Source organism: Melospiza georgiana, chromosome 3, assembly GCF_028018845.1.
Source record: "Melospiza georgiana isolate bMelGeo1 chromosome 3, bMelGeo1.pri, whole genome shotgun sequence".
Classification (NCBI taxonomy): Eukaryota; Metazoa; Chordata; class Aves; order Passeriformes; family Passerellidae; genus Melospiza; species Melospiza georgiana.
The window spans coordinates 76,077,371-76,097,421 of record NC_080432.1 but is presented as its reverse complement, the minus strand read 5'-3'; the positions used below and the strand labels follow the sequence as shown (position 1 = coordinate 76,097,421).

Sequence of the window (20,051 nt, the reverse complement as noted above, 5' to 3'; positions counted from 1 at the left end):
TGGCACTGAATCATTTTCAGGAGTTTTATATCACAAAGTCCATGAGGCTGGTTGTATGCAAGCCCCAGCGAGCAAGACAGCACGAGCTCTCCCACGCTCTGTGCACACATCTGCACCAGAATAATAAACAAGGGCTCCAGGGCTACTGCAAACAAAATCTGTATGAGCAGATAACTTTTCCTGTCAATACTGGGTGAGGAGACATTTAATGAGAATATTGCTAAAGTAATTTAGAATTTAATATCACAGAGTCATGGAATGATTTGGGTTGGAAGGGATCATCCAGTTCCAAGCCCCCTGCCATGGTCAGGGACCATTCCACTAGTCCAGGCTCCTCAATGCCCCATCCAATGCCTCTGACATGCTTAAATCAAAATCCCACCAGAAATATAATTTGCCCTACATCCAAAGAATATGCCATACTACAAGAGCCTGAAAGAAATGCAAATGATGGTCAAAAACTAGTTTTAATATATTAGGAAAGTATTCCTAATTGTTTCTATTTTGTACGGCTGAACTAGATGGAAAATTGTTGAGGTTTTGTTCCTAAATCACGTAAATTCTCTTTCACTCAGTCCCTGAGTTTTGTTGCAAGAGCTGAAGTGCTGTATTCACTATTCTGGAATCCATCCAAGCCAAAGGTCAGGAAAAGCTGGCACCATGGGATGTCCCACAGAGACAGGCTGCTTTCTGAAAAGCACTCAAGATGAGACAAGATGACCACCTAATGCCTTCAACAAATTTTGAGGAACAACTAGAAGGAAGATGGGAAAAGAAAAATGAAAAAAGGAGAAGAGAAAATGAAAAATAAAAGGTTTTAAGCTCTTTTTCTTCATTCTTAACCTCCAAATGATGACACTTGTGGAGCCAAGATGCCCTTAAGAGCCAGGAACAGCAAATACCAAGTTCAGGCAGCATCCATACAGATGCCATTGTGGGTAAAGGGATCTGTACTTGGCGAGCACCAAAATGGCCTTGAAAATCTTCATGGGAAAACTTTTAGAGCTGGCGTTCTGCAGTAGCTTTACGATCCTGTGTTTTCACTCAGCAGCCTTTCACGCTGGGTGCCCGCTTCTCGTTCAGCCCGCGCGTTCCCGTGACAGCGGGCGGGCGGGGGCGTCCCCGGGGCGGCTCAGGCCATGAGTGGCGCGGCGGGCGGAGGCAGCCCCTCTCCCTGCCCCCTCCGCGTCCCGCCGAGCGCCCGGCCGGCCACCCCGCGCCCCCTCCCCGGCGGCGGGAGCGCCCTCCCCCAGCGCTGCGGGCGTCGGGGGCGGACCGCGGCCGCTCCCCGCCTCCGGCTCCCCGCCGGGCGCCGGCTTTAAATGCGGGGCGGCGCGGCGGCATCGGTGCTCCTGCTCTCCCCGGCACCGCGCTTGGAACTGATAGCCGGCCGCCATGGTCGAGGCTTTCTGCGCCACCTGGAAGTTGGTAGACAGCCACAACTTCGATGAGTATATGAAGGCACTGGGTAGGTACGGCCGGGCGGCGGCACTTTGGGATACCCTGGAATTTTTCACCATCTGGAAAAAAAAAATTTTAAAAGGCTTCCCGCTATTGCAAGAGGCGTAGATGAGATATTGGCAGCAGCGGTGGTGATGGAGGGGGTGATTTTGGCGGCTGTGCTTCCATCCATAGAGCTAATTCGATGTGAGTCACTCACCTGGGGGGGCGGGTGTGTTTGTGTGGGAGAGGCTCCGGGAAATGCCCCCGGGCTAAGGGAAGCGTGTGAAGGACGAGCACGTGCTGCGTGCGGATAACTTTGAAACAACCAAGCAGAAAAGCAGTCATTATGCTGGAGTGATAAGGAATTGGAGCTCTGAGCGGCGGAAGCGATCGCGGCCGTGCGTGGGGCCGCGTACGGAGTGCGGAGCTGCCGTGCTCGGCGGCGAGGGAGGGCGCGGAGCTACAGCGGGGCGGGCAGTAGCGGCGGAGAGTCTCGGTACCGGGGCACGAGAAAAGCAGAAAGCAGCGTTTCACAGGGACAGCTTGCAGCTGGAGAGCGGGGTGAAAGTTCTCTGTACTTCGATATGTGGGGGGAAAAAAAAGTAAAAATTCCGAAGTTTGATGTTTCTCTTTTCCCTTGAATGGTCTAGGAGTGGGGTTTGCAACACGGCAGGTGGGGAATGTGACTAAACCCACTGTGATTATCAGCACCGAGGGGGACAAAGTAGTGATCAGAACTCAAAGCACTTTCAAAAACACAGAAATCAGCTTTAAACTCGGAGAGGAATTTGATGAAACTACCCCCGATGACAGAAACTGCAAAGTAAGTGAACTCGGGCTGCAGCCGCCTCTCGTTTTCTTGCCTCCCCTGCCTCCCAGGCTCTGCCATTGGTAGGGTCAAAAGAAAAAGATGTAATTTCTGCTGCTACTTGTTACAGCGCAGCAAAGGGCAGAAAAAAAAAGGCAAGACTGAGTCTTGCTTGCCCTGCCTGCTTAAACACCCCATGCCTTTTCTGAGTGTATCGCGTTGCCGGCTCCCTGTCTGTCTTCCAGTGTCAATTGTGTTAGTTGCCTGCTTTTCTCACAAGCTAAACATCATTTGGCATAATCCTTCCCAGTCAAAATAGTCAGATGCCGTTTTCCCTGCACTTTTGGGGGCTTAACATCAGATATTATTCCAAGGCACATCTGAAGCAAGTTCTTTCTTGTGAGATTAGAACTCAGAGAAAACAATTTTTTCATCCTTCGACACAAGCAAGAGTTGTGTGGATTTCATGATTAAAACGAGGATGATTCATAGCCTTGGCTTTAAAATGGCCGGGACTCTTTATCATTCTCGATCCACATCCATCTATTGAAGAGACTTCAATAGAAGAGTGCATGCTGAATGTGTGAGCAGAATCCCAAGTACCTTAAATAAAGGCATGTCTTTGTGTTTCTGGGTATCTCACAGTCAGTTGTGACCCTGGATGGAGAGAAGCTAGTGCACGTACAGAAATGGGACGGCAAAGAGACAAACTTTGTGAGAGAAATAAAGGATGGCAAAATGGTAATGGTAAGTATGGAGTACACTGAGCATTCACGTGCACCACAAACACTCCCAAATTACCCTTACCTCAAACTTTGTGAACACTGTGACTTAGGCAAATTCTTAAACTGGTTGGCGAGGAAAGCTAGCAGGGATTTTTAAAATATTTATTTTGGTTTGGTCTGTGTCTTGTTTTACTAACAATTAAAAATTGCTAGTGGCTTTAGGCAGGCCAGCCTGTGGATTTCCAGAGTATATATGTTCTTTCTAGACTTTTTACAAAAACCAAAGAAAAAAGTCCTGGTGAGTTGTAATTATACAAAGTTCTTGATTAGATAGGAAGTTATCTGTTGCTAGTGGCAATTTGGACTTCTTTGAAAACTTGCTTTATGTATACACCCATAAATAGTATTTACTTACACAGAACAAGTAGTTTTCTGTGAAAATGAAATTTCAATATTGCAGGACCTAACAGCATTTTCATTTTTAAAAATAAAGGATTTAGTCATCCTAGCATGTTTAAAAACTAGGATAAACAGCAATAATGTGGAGAAAAGTCTGAGTTTAAATTTACCTGCTTTTCCAGACTTCTTGGAAACAAGACTATAGGGTGCATAAATGTTGTAAGTTACTATAGCTAATGTCCAGGATAGCACTTTTCATGGCACAGAGCTGTAGCTTTCAAAAAAAAAACCAGTTTTCAGCTATACTAATTTATCAGACTTGGTTGTTGGAGAAGACCTCTTATATTGTTTCCTAATTACTTCAGAGTATCTGTGTGGATGAAGACTTGCAAATAATACAAACTTTAAAGCATACTGATACACAATGTGCAAGTGTTTCAAGGGAAAACCTATACTTTTGTTTTTGAAGCACTATGCACAAATCACACATATACAGAAAATGTTGTCCTTTGGAATTTGAATACAATGCGGTGCCCTGATTTACTTCAGGAAATCCCTCCAGAACACAACTGCAGTGACTTAGAGTATTTGGTAGTTCTAGCTACACAGGGTACAGAATGCATTCTTTTAAGACATGTTCTCCTAGAGTTTGTATTTATGCATAGTAGTATAGAGGCCTTGGAGTTTTAGATTGCTCATCTTAGTGGGATACGCTTTGGGAAAACTAGTATTAAATCTGTATTAAAACAACCCTATATTTAAAAAAATAAACAGTAAGTTACATTTTTAGCAGCTGCCTTGTAAATGTGCATTAGGCATTTCTTGGTGATAAAGCAGCAAGGAGAAAGTATCATTTCTTGTGGGAACCTTAGCTAAGGCTTGGCTTCTTGTTGATTTAAAATGTCAATCTAATTTATTTGTTTTTCTATAAATTACATAATGTAAACCAACCTTGATCTAGCGTGGATTTCATAACGTGTCAAAGCATTGTGGAAAATGGTCATGCCTCTAACATGTTTGTCTTTCCCTTGGACTTGCAGACTCTTACCTTTGGTGATGTGGTTGCTGTTCGCCACTATGAGAAAGCATAGAGCATACCTGCCTTCTGTCCAGATGTTACTTCAGCTGGATGGATTCGTGTCCTGTCCATGATTTATCTTAGCTAAAATGCACATTTCTGGCATGAAAGGTTAATAAAGTGGTTTTTGGGGTTTTTTTGGGGGGGGGATGTTTTTTATAAAAAAAAAATAGTCATGCCATCAAATTGGCATGCTTGTGTTGTATAGTGAAACAGGGTAAACTTGGCATTAAATTTCTGAAACACTTGCCTCTCTTTTTTTTTTTTTTACAGTAAATATTTGAATTGTTTTGGAATGCAGATAAAACAAATTAAAAAAATTAAAAGGTTTTTTGAACCTGTGCTTCTTTTGTATTTAATCAGCTAATATTCCAGTGTCCTGGAGGGAGGTGTTCAAAGTTTCTTTTTCTGAGCTAAAGGCCAGAAAAGTATGTGGCACACAGTGATGCAGCAGCCTTTCTATGCAGTGTAGAGTATTTGGGGAAATGAAAAACTTACTTTGGCTTTTTGCTGGAATATCTAAACTTAACTGTATTTATGTAGACAGAGAAGTGAGATGTTCACATAAGTTTCAGCTCTTGTCTTCACTGGGTATTTGTTACTAAGTGCGGGTTAAGATCAGTAGTTTGACAGACAGTGTTCCAGAGTTTGTAGTGTTTTGGTTTTAATAGTTAAAGAATTTTTAATTTGTGTTGATAGGTTTGGGTTTTTGGGATTTTTTTTTTGTTGTTGTTGTTTTTTTTTTCTTTTGCTAATATGAAAATACTGAAGTCTTTAACAGGGTGGGATGAAAGAATCAACAAGGTAACTCCCTTACATCAGTCTCCACAGCAATGGGAGGAAAACAGTACAACATGAACCTACTGCACTTCCCTCTCAAAACTGTTGTTTCATAGCTAATATGCACAAGAGATAACAATTTGCACTGTGAGCAATTTAAAATAAAGTGCTTTTAAAATGAGAAATTAAAACCTTATGCCTGAACAATGTACCCCTAAAAGGCCAGTGTGAGAAAAACTGCCTTATTCTTAGGAAAATTGAAACAGATTTTTGGCACCATGGAGGAGATAGACTCTCCAAACAATGTTTTCTACACACTGACTCTGAGAACCACATAGAGGTGAGCTACTCACAGCCTTGTAAACAAAGGCAAAGCTGAGCTGTGGATTTAGCTGGTCATTGCTCTGTGAGTGCTTGTGTGGCTGCAGCCAGAGGTGCAGGAGGGGCATCTTGCCCAACTTCCCAGGCCTCATCCTTCAGATCTGCCACGTGATATGGGAAGAGGCTTCTTGCTTCCCTGGAGAGATAGGATAACATGGGTAACTCATCCGATGAAAGTTCACACATAACTGGCATCTATCCCATACAAATCTAAAATCCAGTGTTGTTAGCTTTAATTTTTTTTCACAAAAACTAGTTTGAAATTAATATTTAAGTCTGTGTTCTCTTGTGGGGAACACTATACAGCTAGAAGACACAGACCTTCATTATAAACCTTTATAAATATATTTATTTTGGTGAACATTGATAGTTTTTAAAATCTAAGAGCTGTCTTTTCTTAATCAGAGAAATGAAAAGTAGACTGTGATCCAGTGGTAGGGGGAGCTCCACTGTCTATGCTTTGGGCTGTTTCACTGGTAATAGCAAGTTATTTTTAAGCAGCATCTTTTGCCGTTTGGTTTTTTCAATCTATTTAATCCTCAGCTTCAGTACCTAATACTGCCTCCCCTCTGCTGCTGCCTGCTTGCCTGTGGGTGCATGTGCCACATGACTGTCCTTACCAGCCACCTTTTCTCAGAAAGTTGGGAGCAGCTGCTTTTCCCTCATTGGAGTAAACAGACTTGCTTTCCCAATACTGCCCTTTATCTGCACAACAAATGGTTTTTGGGGTCATGAATTAAAAACCCAGTTTTTTTTTTCTTAAATACTAGGAAAGGAATGTAGAGGCAAATTTTTAAGACTTGGTTTACAAACAAATCTTGAATGGTAAATATTTTGCATTACAGTCACTTTTAAACAAAGAAGAAAAGTAGTCCTGTAAACAAAAGTTACTTTTCCCTATTCTAAATATAAACAATATTAGTGTCAAATACGGGAAAGAAAAGTGGAGAAGTGGTGCCTGTGAAGTAACTGACATTGCTTCGAGCAGATGAGAGAAATATACTGACAAATGGGACTTCCAGCTGCTGCTGACACAGCTTTGCAGAGCCCTGACAGGAACAGCACAGTGAGCAATGGGACGTTTCAGGGTAGCCACAGGGATTCATGACATTGTTATTGTGATCTGCTCCTAAAACTGACACAAAGTACTCTTCCTCTATACGGAACTACTCTGACTTCAATAAACAGCAGTTCTGAAAACCTTGGCAGTGGAGACTTATATTTACAATATACCTCATCAGTTCCCTTAAGCTGTATTAAAGGCGTACTTGATAGTATTTTTCATCAAGTTGGGTGGTTTTGGGTTTTTGCTTTGTTTTGTTTTTTAAAGCCTTTTAAGTAATCAGGATCCATTTTTACATGTATGCTATGAGAAACCTTCCTTCCTTCCAAGAGATGCTTGAGACCGGTGTGGGGTGTCGGGCACAGCCTTCCTTCAGGCCGCCTCGCACCAGCCGGTGACCCGACTGCAGCGCTGCCCGCGGCCAGGCTTGGCTCCTGCGAGCTCCCTGGCGCTGACCCGGGGGTGGCACCTCCTGAAGGTCACCCCGGGCACGGCCGGCTCAAGGCGACGGCCCGAGCCGCCGTCCGACAGCGGGGTGGCGGCCTGGGGCGGCTTCTGGCCCCGAGAGGTGCGGGCGGGGCGCGGTGGTTTCCGGCGGCCCCGCGGAGCGCCGGGGCTTGCACAAGCCGGCCGGGGCTCGCCTCTTTCCCGGCCGCTGGAGCCGTCGGCGGGCCGGGCGCTCCCGCACGGCCGACATGGAGCTGCGGCTGGCGCTGGGGCTGGCGCTGCTCTGCTCCGCGCTGCAGGCGGCGCCGGCCGGCCCGCAGCGGCCCCGCTCCGCCATGGGTGAGTCGGCCGCGGGTCAGCGGCTGAAGGGCCCGGCCGGGGCCGCCCGTGCAGGGCGGGGGAGGCGGGTGAGGGGCGGCCCTGCGAGGGAGGCCCGGCCGGGGGCCGCTGCCAGCCCGGCGGCGAGGAGGGGGGTGGGCTGCGCGGTCCCTGCTTGCGGCTCCTTTTCCTCCCCCTGGCACTGCTCCCCGCACAGAACCTGCTGCCGTAGCATTCCCTGTCCCAACTGACTTCGGCCACACGTGACTGCTAAATCAGTCAACAGGGCACTTTTGAGGTACGGGGGGTTACACGGGGTTTATATTTAGTTGCCCGGGCAGGCCGGCGGGTGAAGTGAGGTGAGCCCTGCCCTGCCTCTGGCTCGGTGTCCCGAGGCACGCACTGCAAACACCGCGTTTGGGGGCCGTGCTGGGCTGTGCTGGGCCGTGCTGGGCTGGCAGCAAACACACGCTCTTTTGGGCCTGATCCCTGCTCAGGGCGTGCGTGCAGGTGAGTGCTCCGAAATGGTTTCCCACAGAGCTCTCATTCCGCGTTACACGCGCTTGCCTTGGAACAAGCACGCAGCAGCGTCCCGGCGTTTGTCTTGTCTCCTGTTGGTAGGCGTCACAATTGTAAAGATTTTGAAGATCACCTCTGGTCTTTGATTCCTGAAATAAAACTCCATAGAGTTAGTGTGTGACCTTGGGAAAAATCAATTTAAATCTGTCCCTGTTTCACAACCACTGCCCCAGATACCTGTGTGCCTTTACTAAGTGCTTTGAAACTGACAGAAATAAATTAATCTTATTTTACATGTTACTTGACGGTCGATAGTCTTAACACAGATTTTGTTCATCTTATTCAGCATATTCCTATACTTCTCAGCTCCTTTATCCATACAGTCATGTGTCACAGTGGCTGAAAGCATGTCAGCCTGGAAAGTAGTGAGTAGGTTAAGGCTGACACACTGCTGCTCTATGGTGAGAAGCCTGGTCTCTGCGTACATGCTGTTTCTTGCCTTTCTTTTGAGACATCTTTCTTGTCATCTTTTACAGTAGCTTCCAGCCAGGGAAGGTCTGGAAAAATAATTTAAAAGCAGCTTCCTTTCTTTTCAAATGGAGTAGAGAAGTCCTTATATTGCCCCCTCTACTATCCAGTTTCCAGATTGCTATTAATGCAAAGGAGCTGGTTTTTCAGTTCCTTCCAATCTCCATTTCACTTTTGGTGAATAGCATAAAGCCATGCCCCTGCTTCTGTTTTCAGTTTTTCTAAGCAGTTTACGGGAAGGACTCCTCAGGAAGAACTTGCCCACACTTATCAAGCAGGCTAATCAACAATTTGTTAACTTTGAATAGGAGTCACAGTAGATAAACTGGAGTAAACTTGGCAGTACCCAGTATATCCAGTTCAAATACAAATAATGCATTTCCTGTAATCTTTGTTTTCTGAAAACAGGGCAATTCTGGCATGTATCTGACCTGCATTTAGATCCGACTTACCACATTACCCCTGATCGCACCAAAGTTTGTTCTTCTTCCAAAGGAGTCAATGCCTCCAACCCAGGCCCTTTTGGAGACTTTTTGTGTGATTCTCCTTATCGACTTATTTTGTCAGCATTTGCATTCATGAACGATTCAAAAGAGCAGGTTTCATTCATGATTTGGACAGGGTAAGTGTTCAAGTCACTCTGCAGTTAAAGCTGGATAGCCAGATAGTGTGGCACCTCACAAGTTTGTATTTGCACCAACAGATTTGAGTTCAGTATCTCACTAATGCTAGTTGTCCCTTTAGTTGTCCAAATGGCTACTAAGTGCAAGCCTGAGTGAGAATATAAGGCCTCAGGAACAGACTTTGATCTCTGTGGTAACTGCTGGACTGTTCACTGTGATATTTAGCATATGGCTATATTAGTGTGAGTTAACAGAAATGGTGCAAGGAGGGTGGGAAGTAGAAAAAGCAAAAGGAAAGGTCATGGCAGTAACTGACTCACTGCAGGCCTCTGTTGAGTAAGAACATTTACCTTCCCTCTTCCAGTTGTCAGTATTACAAAGTGGGCTTAATTGTACTGCCTCACAGAGGTGTTACCTGTGAGGCTTTGTGTGCCACAGCAGTGGGACCAGACAAAGAAGTGTGAAAAGGAGTAGCTTCATAGTACTATGCTATTAAGGCATAGTACTGTGTGTTGTTACTTTCTAGGTATTCATAAAAGATAGAATTGATTTACCCTTCTGCCATAGCAGAACTCTCAGTTCTGCCATCACACAATTTCTTAAGGCATACATCAATGAATAATTTATCTGAGAGATTAGTATTTTTGAGTGTGAGAACTAGTTTGTTTGGTAGATCACTTACTTTTGATGGGAAAGTGTTAAGAAATATATGAAGGCAAGTGATTAATCTATTTCACTTACCTTCTTGTACTTAATTTTCAACAGGATATTGTTAAAAGGGAAAAAAGGAACTAGCAATGAAGTGCTGGTGATGAAAGATATATAAGGCAAACTTCACAGTAGCTCAAAACTATGACTTTAATGTCTAAGAAATCTTCATTATGATAGATATGAATCATAAGATACGCATTGTCTGAACAAGTCTACTTGTTCGTGGTTTTTTAAACAATAGCCTTTGCAGAGAGCTTTTGATTCTGTGATTTTAATTAAGGTGTATAGTAATGTTAGATGCTAGAATGTAGATCTGCTTGCAGACTTTTTTGCCTTCCTTGTGTTGTTAACAACCTTTATTGATCAAGCCTTTTCCTTTTTCAGAGATAGCCCTCCTCATGTTCCTGTAAATGAGCTCTCCACGAAGCTGGTCATTAGCATCATTGGTAATCTGAGTTCTACAATTCGTAATTTCTTTCCAGATCTTCAGGTTTTCCCAGCCTTAGGCAATCATGACTACTGGCCACAGGTAAAACAAGTTAGAAATTTGTTCATCATATTGAGTGTGTTCCTAACTCCTGGGAAAGCACATCTGAAAAATAAGAGTTAATTATGTGTAACTATTATTCTGGAAACAAAATTCTACACCTCTTCAGTTAGCATTTAATATTATAAATAGTTCCACTCTTGAACAGAAGCTACATCACTCTGTGCTCTTACCTAAGGAAATGTTGATGCCAGGTAGAATCTGTACATGACCTGGGATCACACAAATTTATCACTAATCATTCCTCATGGCTAAGAACCACCACGTGTCAACATAGTTAATACACACATACTTTTCCTTACTGTGTATGTCATGCATGTGTATACAGTAACTTACATCTATCAGAAGTGACATCATTAATGGAACTGTGAGCCTGTGGTAAGTCTAAAACCTACTCAAAGGCCTACTGGAAATCTGTCAGCTGGCATCACTAGATTTTTTTTGTTGTGTTTTAGCTAAAGTAATGGCAGAATTTTTGTAAAGTTCCCATAGTTTTGCCATTGATATTAAAAATATGTCTACTTTTCTTTCCTCATTGGACATTCAGATATAATCACATTGATGATTCACTAGTTATGTTCAGCTGAGGATGGTGCTTTTTCACTTTGACTGTGCTGAATTTTGTTCTTGGCATACTCCAAAGTAAACAGTTGCTTCATTTGTCCTTTAAAGTGTGTTGTGGGTCGATCTGGCAGCATGCTGGATCAGAAGCAAATGCTGTCATTGGATGTGAGGGGATCAGAAGGCATGTGAAGCGAGTCAGCTGAAGTATTTTGTTTGAAATTCTTCATGGGAATTTAGTAACACCCCTTCACACCCTCAAGGCTTGTCTTCCAGCTTTCTGTGGTATTTATTAGGCCTGTCAGGGTGGAGGTTGGTGCAGCAGGTGATTGTGTGACAGCCTGTGTCATTGCTGGAGTTGGTGATTTCCAAATAGGGGTGCTGAGAGACAGGGTAAAGGAAACATGAGAGACAAAGTAACCACTAGATGTATATCAGAAGTGTGAGTGCACAAACCAAACTGTGACTTCAGTCCTTGGTGCTCTTACTGTGGTGGTAAAGCTTTGGCTTTTCATATGCATGTACATGGGGACAGGTTGATTCACTAGAAATGACTAGGAAAGTATTTCAATAAGTAACATCTGAACTGAAGTGTCACAAAGTGTTTCATGTTCACTTTGTTTCAGTTTTAAAAATGTCTTAGCAGAGAATTGTTGTTATTCAGCAATCTCCTTTGGTAGAGGAAAAAAACCCTACAAAAGCCTTGTAAGCAAAGAATATAGGGACTTTTTCAACAAGTATGAATTTTGTTTGTGAAATTAAAGCTAAAGACAGGAAGAAAAGATGCTCAGGAGGGGCAGATGGGCAGCAAATAGAAAATTGACACAAGCTGGTGATTGGAATAACTGGTGATTGTTGTTCATTCTCCCTGCACAAAGCCACTCAGGAGCGTTTCTGTAATACTTCAAAATGGCATGCTTCACTAATACGCAGAGCTGGCATGCTTTTCAGTTATTCTTTGAAAAAGGCATGGGATCAGACAATCCCCACTATGGGGTCGTTTCAGATTGTTCAGTTTTTTAATGTTTGTTTTTTTCTCTTTATGACATTTCTTTTCTTCATATGGATATGGTTGGCAGCTGTCCTGTAGACTGGGAGTGATATAGAGCAAGCCACACACTGTATGTAGGCTGTTCCAAAGCAAGTGTAAAATCTGTGCACTTACCATGAACCAAAGAGTTTAATTGCTCTCTTGTGTTCTGAGCTTAACAACTAAGCAGTCCTGAGTGTTTTTTCTTGCAGAACATGTTAAAATACTACTCAAGTTGATCAAGCATTGGGATACCTTTCAGATCATATATTGTGACCTCGGCCTTACTTATTTCACACTCTTGCTCCTGCTTAAGACAAATCCTGAGACTGCTTCTAGCAGTTCAGAGAGCACTGACTTCCTGGGCCAAAGCACCTTCAGTCCATTACATGGCCTCTTATCTGGAATCAGGTTTTTGTCTGTTAGTGACTGTTAGCTCTGGCTCGAAGGTGTGTCCTAACAACTCATGTCTGGGCACTGCAATCAACAAATGTCTCAACAGATATCGTCTGATTGCTCTGCTCCTAGACAGAGACTTACTTCCTAAACCTCTAATAACAGAGGTTTAGTTTCAAAGATATTGGAAAGGTCTAATTTTATGTTTAAGAAAACATGCATTGCAATTTTTTCAACCCCTGTGTTTTTCCTTCTAGCACCAAGACTCCAGATATTTTAAGAAAGGCAAGGACAGGCTGGTATCTTCCTGTCAGGGTTAGATCAGAGCATGGGTGCCATCAGCCTGTGGCTCAGACTGAAGAGTGCTACAGTCCTAATGTACTGTTTCACACCAGAATGTTTCTGAGGGCAGAAGTAGCATTTTGGGGAGCTGCTATGAAACCCAAGTTATTGAAAAAGAAACCTATATTAATCCAAATGACTTTGTTTTTAGACTTGATATGTTTATTAATTTTGCAGAATGTATGGTTTTCCATTCTGCTGTATTCTTAAGGCTTGACACATTTCTGGCATTAGTTTAATAATGCATTTACAATGCCATGCAGTCAGTTCTAAGTTTAGGCATTTGTTCCTGATCAGCAATACTAGACATTCAGAAATTGTTTTTTTTTCTTTCTTGAATTCCTCCTGGTGATGACTGGATACACTAACATGTTATGTAGGAGGTCAGGCAGGATTATTTAGTGGGTTTTTTGTCTGTGTGTCTGAATACTAAGACTTAGGCAGGTTCTCCTCTCTCACAGGACCAGCTTCCTGTAACTACCAGTGAAGTTTACAATGCTGTAGCAGATTTCTGGAAACCTTGGCTAAGTGATGAAGCAATCAGTACCTTCAGAAAAGGTAAAGTATGGCAGTAATACATTGTGAAGCTAGGGCTTCGAGAATTAATGTTTCTGTGGATTTGTGCTGTTTGTTTAGCTAAGTCTCATAGGTTGAGTCAGAACAATGGATTATCTCTAATGCTTCTCCTGGAAGAAGTTACTGATCTTTTTGAATGGCAATGCCTATATTCAGAATACATTTATTACTTTCTGCTGCAATATTTATCACTTCTTGTAACATGTTTAGTGTTATTGACTTTGTACCAATGCATGTGAAATATCTCTGCTTTCAAGACCTCATAACACTTTTTAGATGAGGACATACGATGCACACAAAAACTTTACTTTGATGGGAAAAAACTGTTAAAATGTTGTTTCTGTTTTAATGGTATATGTATTTCAGAGCATACTGAATAGGTGCATTTTTATTCAGCATATGATAACACATAGCTGTGCTGATTATGCTATTAATGTTTGTATGCAACTTACTAAACTGGCAGAATAATTATATCCTAATTAGAATTTTTCCTTTTTGCAAAGGACTGAAAGGTTCAATGCAATTTCCAATCCACTCAAACATTAGGGATTTGAAAGTTTCATTTTTGTTTTTGTGTCCTGAATGAGAGCAGACTCTGGATAAGAGTGAAAGTAGAAACTTGGATAAGGATAATAAAACTCAAAGAGGCAGTTAAATTATATTGCTATGCTTCTGTTGCCATGGCTCTATTGAAGTCCATGAACAATGAAGTTATACCTATTGAAAAAGCTCAGCATGCCATGGAGAATTTTGGGAGCAAGGATTGAAAAATATGATCCTTACTTTTCATCATATCATCAGTCTGAAGTTAAATGACTTTCAAAATGCAAAGCTACTAAACTTAAACAGTTCCTCCTGAAGGAGCCTGTATGTTTGCTGTATTTCATGAAGTATGGACCTTTAACAGCTACTGTATCTGTCAAAGTGGAAGAAATATTACAGGGCGCTTTTTCCATGTCAGTTGAATAATTGTATCTAAATACTGTCAAATAAACACAAAGATAATACAGGCAATAATTCATAAATAATTCAGTGTCAACTTTTAGTAAAATGTGGCTGAAAACATTGTTAACATGTTCTAGTGGGATAAGGTGACTGTGGCTTGAATAAGCATGATATTCTGTTAGAAAGAGGAAGGTTGGGTATTTTGTCAGTGGTGTGCTTTGATTGTAAAGTTGTGCTTTGAGGCCTTTAATTTGTCATATGATGTTGGTCTTATTTTCACAGGCGGCTTTTACACGCAGCTGTTTGAATCCAGTAACAGCCATCAACCACTCAGGATAATCAGTCTGAACACAAATTTATATTACAGCCCTAACAAGGTAACTGTGAATATCACTGACCCAGCCAACCAGTTTGCCTGGCTGGAGGACATACTTGAAACCTCTTCACAAAAGGAGGAAAAGGTAGGGATCAGGATCAGAAGCTATCATTATTTGTTTCAATTTTGAAAAAAAAAAAAGAAGGAAGAAGTAGAGATAATGAGAGTGTAAACATGCTTCTAGAAGACTAAAAATGCTGCCAAAGATACTACAAAGTCAGAATTTCAAAATTTTATTTTTTAATCATTCCTCTTTTAATATGCCCATTTTACTGCAACAATTAATAAACTGGTTGAATGAAGTTTCTCAAATTATACAGTAAAATACCTTTTCTCTCCTACCATGTAAAATACTGCAGAAGTCAGTATCTGACCCTTTTTACACATAGCCTTTTATTTTAAAACATGCTCTTGACCTAAGACAAAAGCTAGCATATTTTATTGTAATGTAATTTAAGGCATCAAAAATAGAAATTAGAAAAGAGTTTGTCAGAACAAAACTTAGTCAAGCTGCAGTAATTGCTATGATTTGAGTGTTATAATAACTTGTCCTTTAATACACAGGTTTTGAAGTGAAGGTTTAAATTGTTGGCTCCTGATGGATTGATTGATTGATTGGTGTGGAGATTGGATCATCATCTGAGCAACTCTGTTTAATTTGAAACATGGTTACATTTTGCTACAGTGTTGCAATTATAGAATATTATGTTACAATCAGGAGAAAGGAGAGACTTCCTTTCCTCGGGAAACCCTGCAGCATGGTGTGTGCAGTTGGTGCTAAGTCTAACTCAGACTGAGGGGTTTAACCAGTTATCCATGTTTCTGGTGACTCTCTGACTCCCTGGTGCAGACTCTGTAATGCTCAAACATAATTTTTTTCTTGTGTCCCCTTGAGATGCCAAATTATAAGCCTTGCCCTAGTAACTTTTTTTTTTCATGTGAGGTAATTGATAACATTTTCCTTAGGCCTAAAACCATGCATAGATTTTTTTTCTCCCCAGCAAGATACTAAATTTGATAGTATCTTGATATTATGAACTTAAGCAATTTTCCTGTTGAGATTTTATATTAAAAAAACCTGTCATGATTTACAGCTTTTAGAATGCCATTTTTAAAGGCAGCATTATTATGAAACTGGTAACCACTTCTAGGATACAGCTACAATTATAAGTTCCAAATGAAGGTGCTAATTGTGCTTTCTGTATTTAATCCCTTAGGTGTATATAATAGGTCATGTCCCAGTAGGATATTTGCCATATGCAAGGAATACTACAGCTATCAGGGAGTATTACAATGAGAGACTGGTAAAGATTTTTCGCAAATACAGTAGTGTTATTGCGGGCCAGTTTTTTGGACATACCCATAGAGATAGTATCATGGTCCTCCTGGATGAAGAAGGTAATGATGCTTGTTGACTTTTGAACTTTTCCTTCCTGATTAAAAGCAAATCAATACTTTCTTGCATGCTCTTTGTAGTCATCCTGTCTTATAAATAATTGAAAAAAGTAAACTGGGAAATACTGTTACTTATCTACAGGAGTTCAAGTCTCACAAACTCCAGTTTCCAAAGAGAACCTTGAAAGGGTGACTGTCTTTTTCTGTTGGTGTCAGCAGAGACTCCCCAAGCTTCCTAATTTTTTTTAAATGAATCCTTATGCCTAGACAAGAATTTCTAGTCTTTCCTCTCTGCTCTCACAGTGACATGGGCAAATTATACCAGCCAGTTGCTATTGTGTAATGTGTCAAAGGGAATGTTCTCAGGCCAGCTAGACATGCTCTATGTTCTTGTATTTCCTGCATCATTACTGTGCCTCTCTGCTGAGTTCCCTGCTGCTTCAAAGTTAATTAAGATAAGGGTAAGCAGGAGGTAGGGGAAAGAAAGTCTCTGCCTGTTGCATCTCTTAGATCAGCTAATTTCCCTTCAAGAAAATCACCCACGTTGAAATTTTTGTTTATTGCTTTGAAATCCCTTAGTTCTAAGCATGGGCATGGCCATATGGAGCACTCAGCATCTCTAAAGAAGTTTTTTCTTCCCAATAGAACAGTAAGAGGTTCATTGCTTTGATTTATGTAAAATACCCAATTGTTAAGTGGCTCTTCATCCATGATTTGTATGAACTCATATGAGCAATGTCCAAAATGCTGGCTAAGTAATACTATTCCAAATTTTTACCTTTTTACATGGTGTTAATCTCTAGTAAAAAAGAATCCAGCCCAGTGAAAGAACTGCCTTCATTATTTTTTTCTTTCAAATGATGCTCCATGAAGTCTTATACCTGTATTTTTTTACACTGTCCCATTTGTTCATGAAATCATCATCTCTACTGCAAATTTCACTGGGAACAGACTGATCTTAGTATTTGACATTAAAGTTTGCATATGCAAGTAACCACTTCCCAATTATTTTAGTAATTTTGCATCTTTTGACAAAATTTAAATAGCAATCAAATACATATCGTGTTTGTCTGTACAGTTTTAGACTATCTTCTATTCAGGACATTTTTCTCTTGACAAAATTCTAGAGAATTCAAGATAAATGCAATATTGCAGCCAACACCAGTGTACTGACATAGAACTCATCTGTATTTTCTCCAGAAGAATCTACTGATTTCCAAACTTTCAAAACTTCTGCCTATATGTGGAGGCTGACCTTGTGATTTCACTACTGTGATGCTGTCAGAGATGGGAATAGTTAGGGCTTCCTTTTTGTTCCACAGAGAACTTCCCAGTGTACTCACCTGCACATTCTATCCCAATAAAACTCACATCCTCATGTTTCAGTTGCTGTAAAGGTTGGTGTTCACACAATAGGTGCTGGGCTCCTAAGGGTCAGGTGATGAAACAGACCCTGGTGTTCTTGATAACATCCTAAATACATAAAGCAACATGTAAAATACTGTATAGAAACAGCAACTAAAGTTTTCAAATATTTCTTTAGTAGAAATATACAAAATACAGAGACTTCACATATAGGCAAGACCATTTTGCAAATTTGCACAGACATTTGAATTGGCTGGGAAGCCTCTAGTGTAAACAGTGGTACACACTGGAGTGGGTACCATGATATTCCACACAAGGTTTAGTCTATCCATTGGAAGTATGGCAGTTCGCAGTGATGCAGATAAATTCTAATGTCTTTAAGCCTGTCAGTCTTGTTTTTGTTGTGTTGGTACTCTACAAAAACATTTCTTTGAAAAAGAAAAGTTTGAAAGGAAACTATCTCCTCAATTTCCCCTTTTCTGCAGAAAAGCCAGTCAATTCCTTGTTTGTGGCACCTGCTGTAACACCAGTGAAGAGTGTACTGCAAACAGAGTCCAATAACCCTGGTGTCAGATTGTATCAGTATGATCTTTTTGACTATAGCTTGCTGGTAAGTAAAGATTTTAAAGCATTGTTTAAGACATTATAGTGTCAGTAAAAATTACAGCAAGATGTCAGCCTTTGTAGTATTATGGCTGCTGGTGATGGGATTTTGGTGCCTACTCTTAGTTTTTCTTCCTGGGCAAAGGAAAGGAAACCTGAAAGATAACTTGATTGGTCTTTCTGTGCCTGCAGAACTACCCAGTACTCTCTGGTCTGTATCAAATAGTCTTATGATGTAGGATCAAAGACATAACTTTTCTGGCCAAAATCTTAAAACTATTTGCAGGGAGCTCTGCAAGAGTGAAAGAGATTCACTGAAATCCTGGGCATGCTTACATACTAATGTTGTTTGCTGGTGATAGCCTGAGTTTTGGGATGCAGCCCATGAAATGTTTCTAAAGGGTGTGAAAGAGCTGATGAAGAAAGCACTTTTAACCATATGATGTCTTTTGCAATCACAAAACTTCCTATAAAGAGTTTTTACAGGAAATGTTAGATATATTTAGAAGGAAAATAAAAAGTAGAAGACTTCTACTTTGTAGTTTCATGTGATTTTTGGAGATAAAGTGAATCCTGTGTAATTATCTTGGCTGTGAATGGTTTAGACTTTCTGTAATTCAGGATAAAGTCTTGACCCTGCCGAGTTCAGTGACAATGCACCCTGCAGTTTGATTGGGACTGGGGTTTCTCTCTGGAGACCCATGCTAATTCAGGCTGCTCCTTTGTTGTGCAGATTTCACTCCTGCATCGGCATCCCTCCTTTTCCTTAACTTCTCTCTGGGCCGTTCTTTTTCTGTCCATTCTGCCCCTCAAGTAGTGCCCACAGAAAAGCAACTTCTGGCTCTCACCCTTTTGCTTCACTCCTAAGGCAGACACGAATGTTGTGGAGTTTGGACAGGAAAGACCTCTAACACTGCCACTGCTGCCTTTGTGGCTCCTTTTTCTTCTCCTCCCCATCCCCCCGCCATTACCGCTCTGCGAGTACCAGCTTTGGGTGAAAGCCCAGCTCTTGGGGTGGGACGTGACCTTCTATTCACATGTGAATAATGAGGAGTGACAGCTTCCTAATCAATATATCACTCCAGAGACTTAATGAAGCAGGGAAGAAAGCAATACAGCAGTGCCTATGTTTTCTTTCATTCTTTTTTCTTTTTTTTTTTTTTTTTTTTTTTTTTAACTGTAGGATCTTTGGCAGTTTTACTTGGACCTCAGAGACGCCAACAAGAAAAATGAATCAAACTGGAAATTAGAATACATCCTGACTAAAACTTATGGCATCAAAGACTTGAAGCCAGAAAGCCTATATGAAATGGCCAAGCAGTTGTCTATGCCACACAGCACACTGTTTGAGCAGTATTACAGTAACTATATTGTGAGTTATGACAAAACTATTCTCTGCGAAGAGGGGTGCAAGACCTGCCAAATATGTGCAATCCAGTATTTAGATTCCTCCTCATACACAGACTGCATCAATCGGGAGGCAATGTGGAGATGAAATCTCTGTGCAGTTAATGCAGATAGTGGCTTTAGCCTGTGATTTAAAGAACCTGCTTGTTCTTTCGCTCAAGCACTGACATGCTGACAGGGAGCCTGTGGGACTTCTCTACATTTCAGGGCTGCAGTAAAACTCTCTAGATCTTTCTTCTGGCAAATATGTTTTCCTTTAAAATCTAAATAAAAGTTTATTTGCTTTGTAATAGTGGCCAGATACTTTGCTGTTGTCTCAAGTGTCCTGTACTGTACCTTCTCTAACAGGCATCCCAGTGTGTGGGAATAGAAGTTCCTCACTCAAGCCTTTGTAAATCCAAGTCTTATTTCTCAGGGTGTGTAAACATAGGCAATGCCATTCCAGGCATGGGATTTTTATGGGGGCAGGTTTCAACCATTGGCTCTCAAAATTTGCAAACTGAAGTCGGCAAAACCTGCATTTGCTGAGACTTGAGTGCAGTTATGTTGATGATTCAAATCCAGTATTATAAATCTCTCTGTGCCAAGTTTTCCTTGTTAATCCCTCAAACCCACTTCTTAGGGGCATTTTCTAATGATGGCATAAAAGTGACTTAATGGAACGTAAACCTCAATCCTGTAAATG

General features: G+C 41.4%; 2 protein-coding genes across 2 annotated transcripts; both read left to right on the top strand.

The window, feature by feature from the left end:
- The first annotated feature begins 1,328 nt into the window (after positions 1–1,328).
- Positions 1,329–4,795, top strand: FABP7 (fatty acid binding protein 7). The gene is made up of 4 exons (XM_058021780.1): positions 1,329–1,468; positions 2,094–2,266; positions 2,897–2,998; positions 4,416–4,795. The coding sequence occupies exons 1-4, from the start codon at positions 1,396–1,398 to the stop codon at positions 4,464–4,466; spliced, it is 399 nt and encodes a 132-aa protein (XP_057877763.1). The 5' UTR covers positions 1,329–1,395; the 3' UTR covers positions 4,467–4,795.
- A 2,577-nt stretch (positions 4,796–7,372) lies between these two features.
- Positions 7,373–19,656, top strand: SMPDL3A (sphingomyelin phosphodiesterase acid like 3A). The gene is made up of 8 exons (XM_058021778.1): positions 7,373–7,463; positions 8,898–9,111; positions 10,208–10,352; positions 13,161–13,257; positions 14,503–14,681; positions 15,814–15,994; positions 17,842–17,966; positions 19,143–19,656. Exons 1-8 carry the CDS (start codon positions 7,373–7,375, stop codon positions 19,452–19,454), a joined length of 1,344 nt encoding a protein of 447 aa, XP_057877761.1. The 3' UTR covers positions 19,455–19,656.
- The last annotated feature ends 395 nt before the right edge of the window (positions 19,657–20,051 follow it).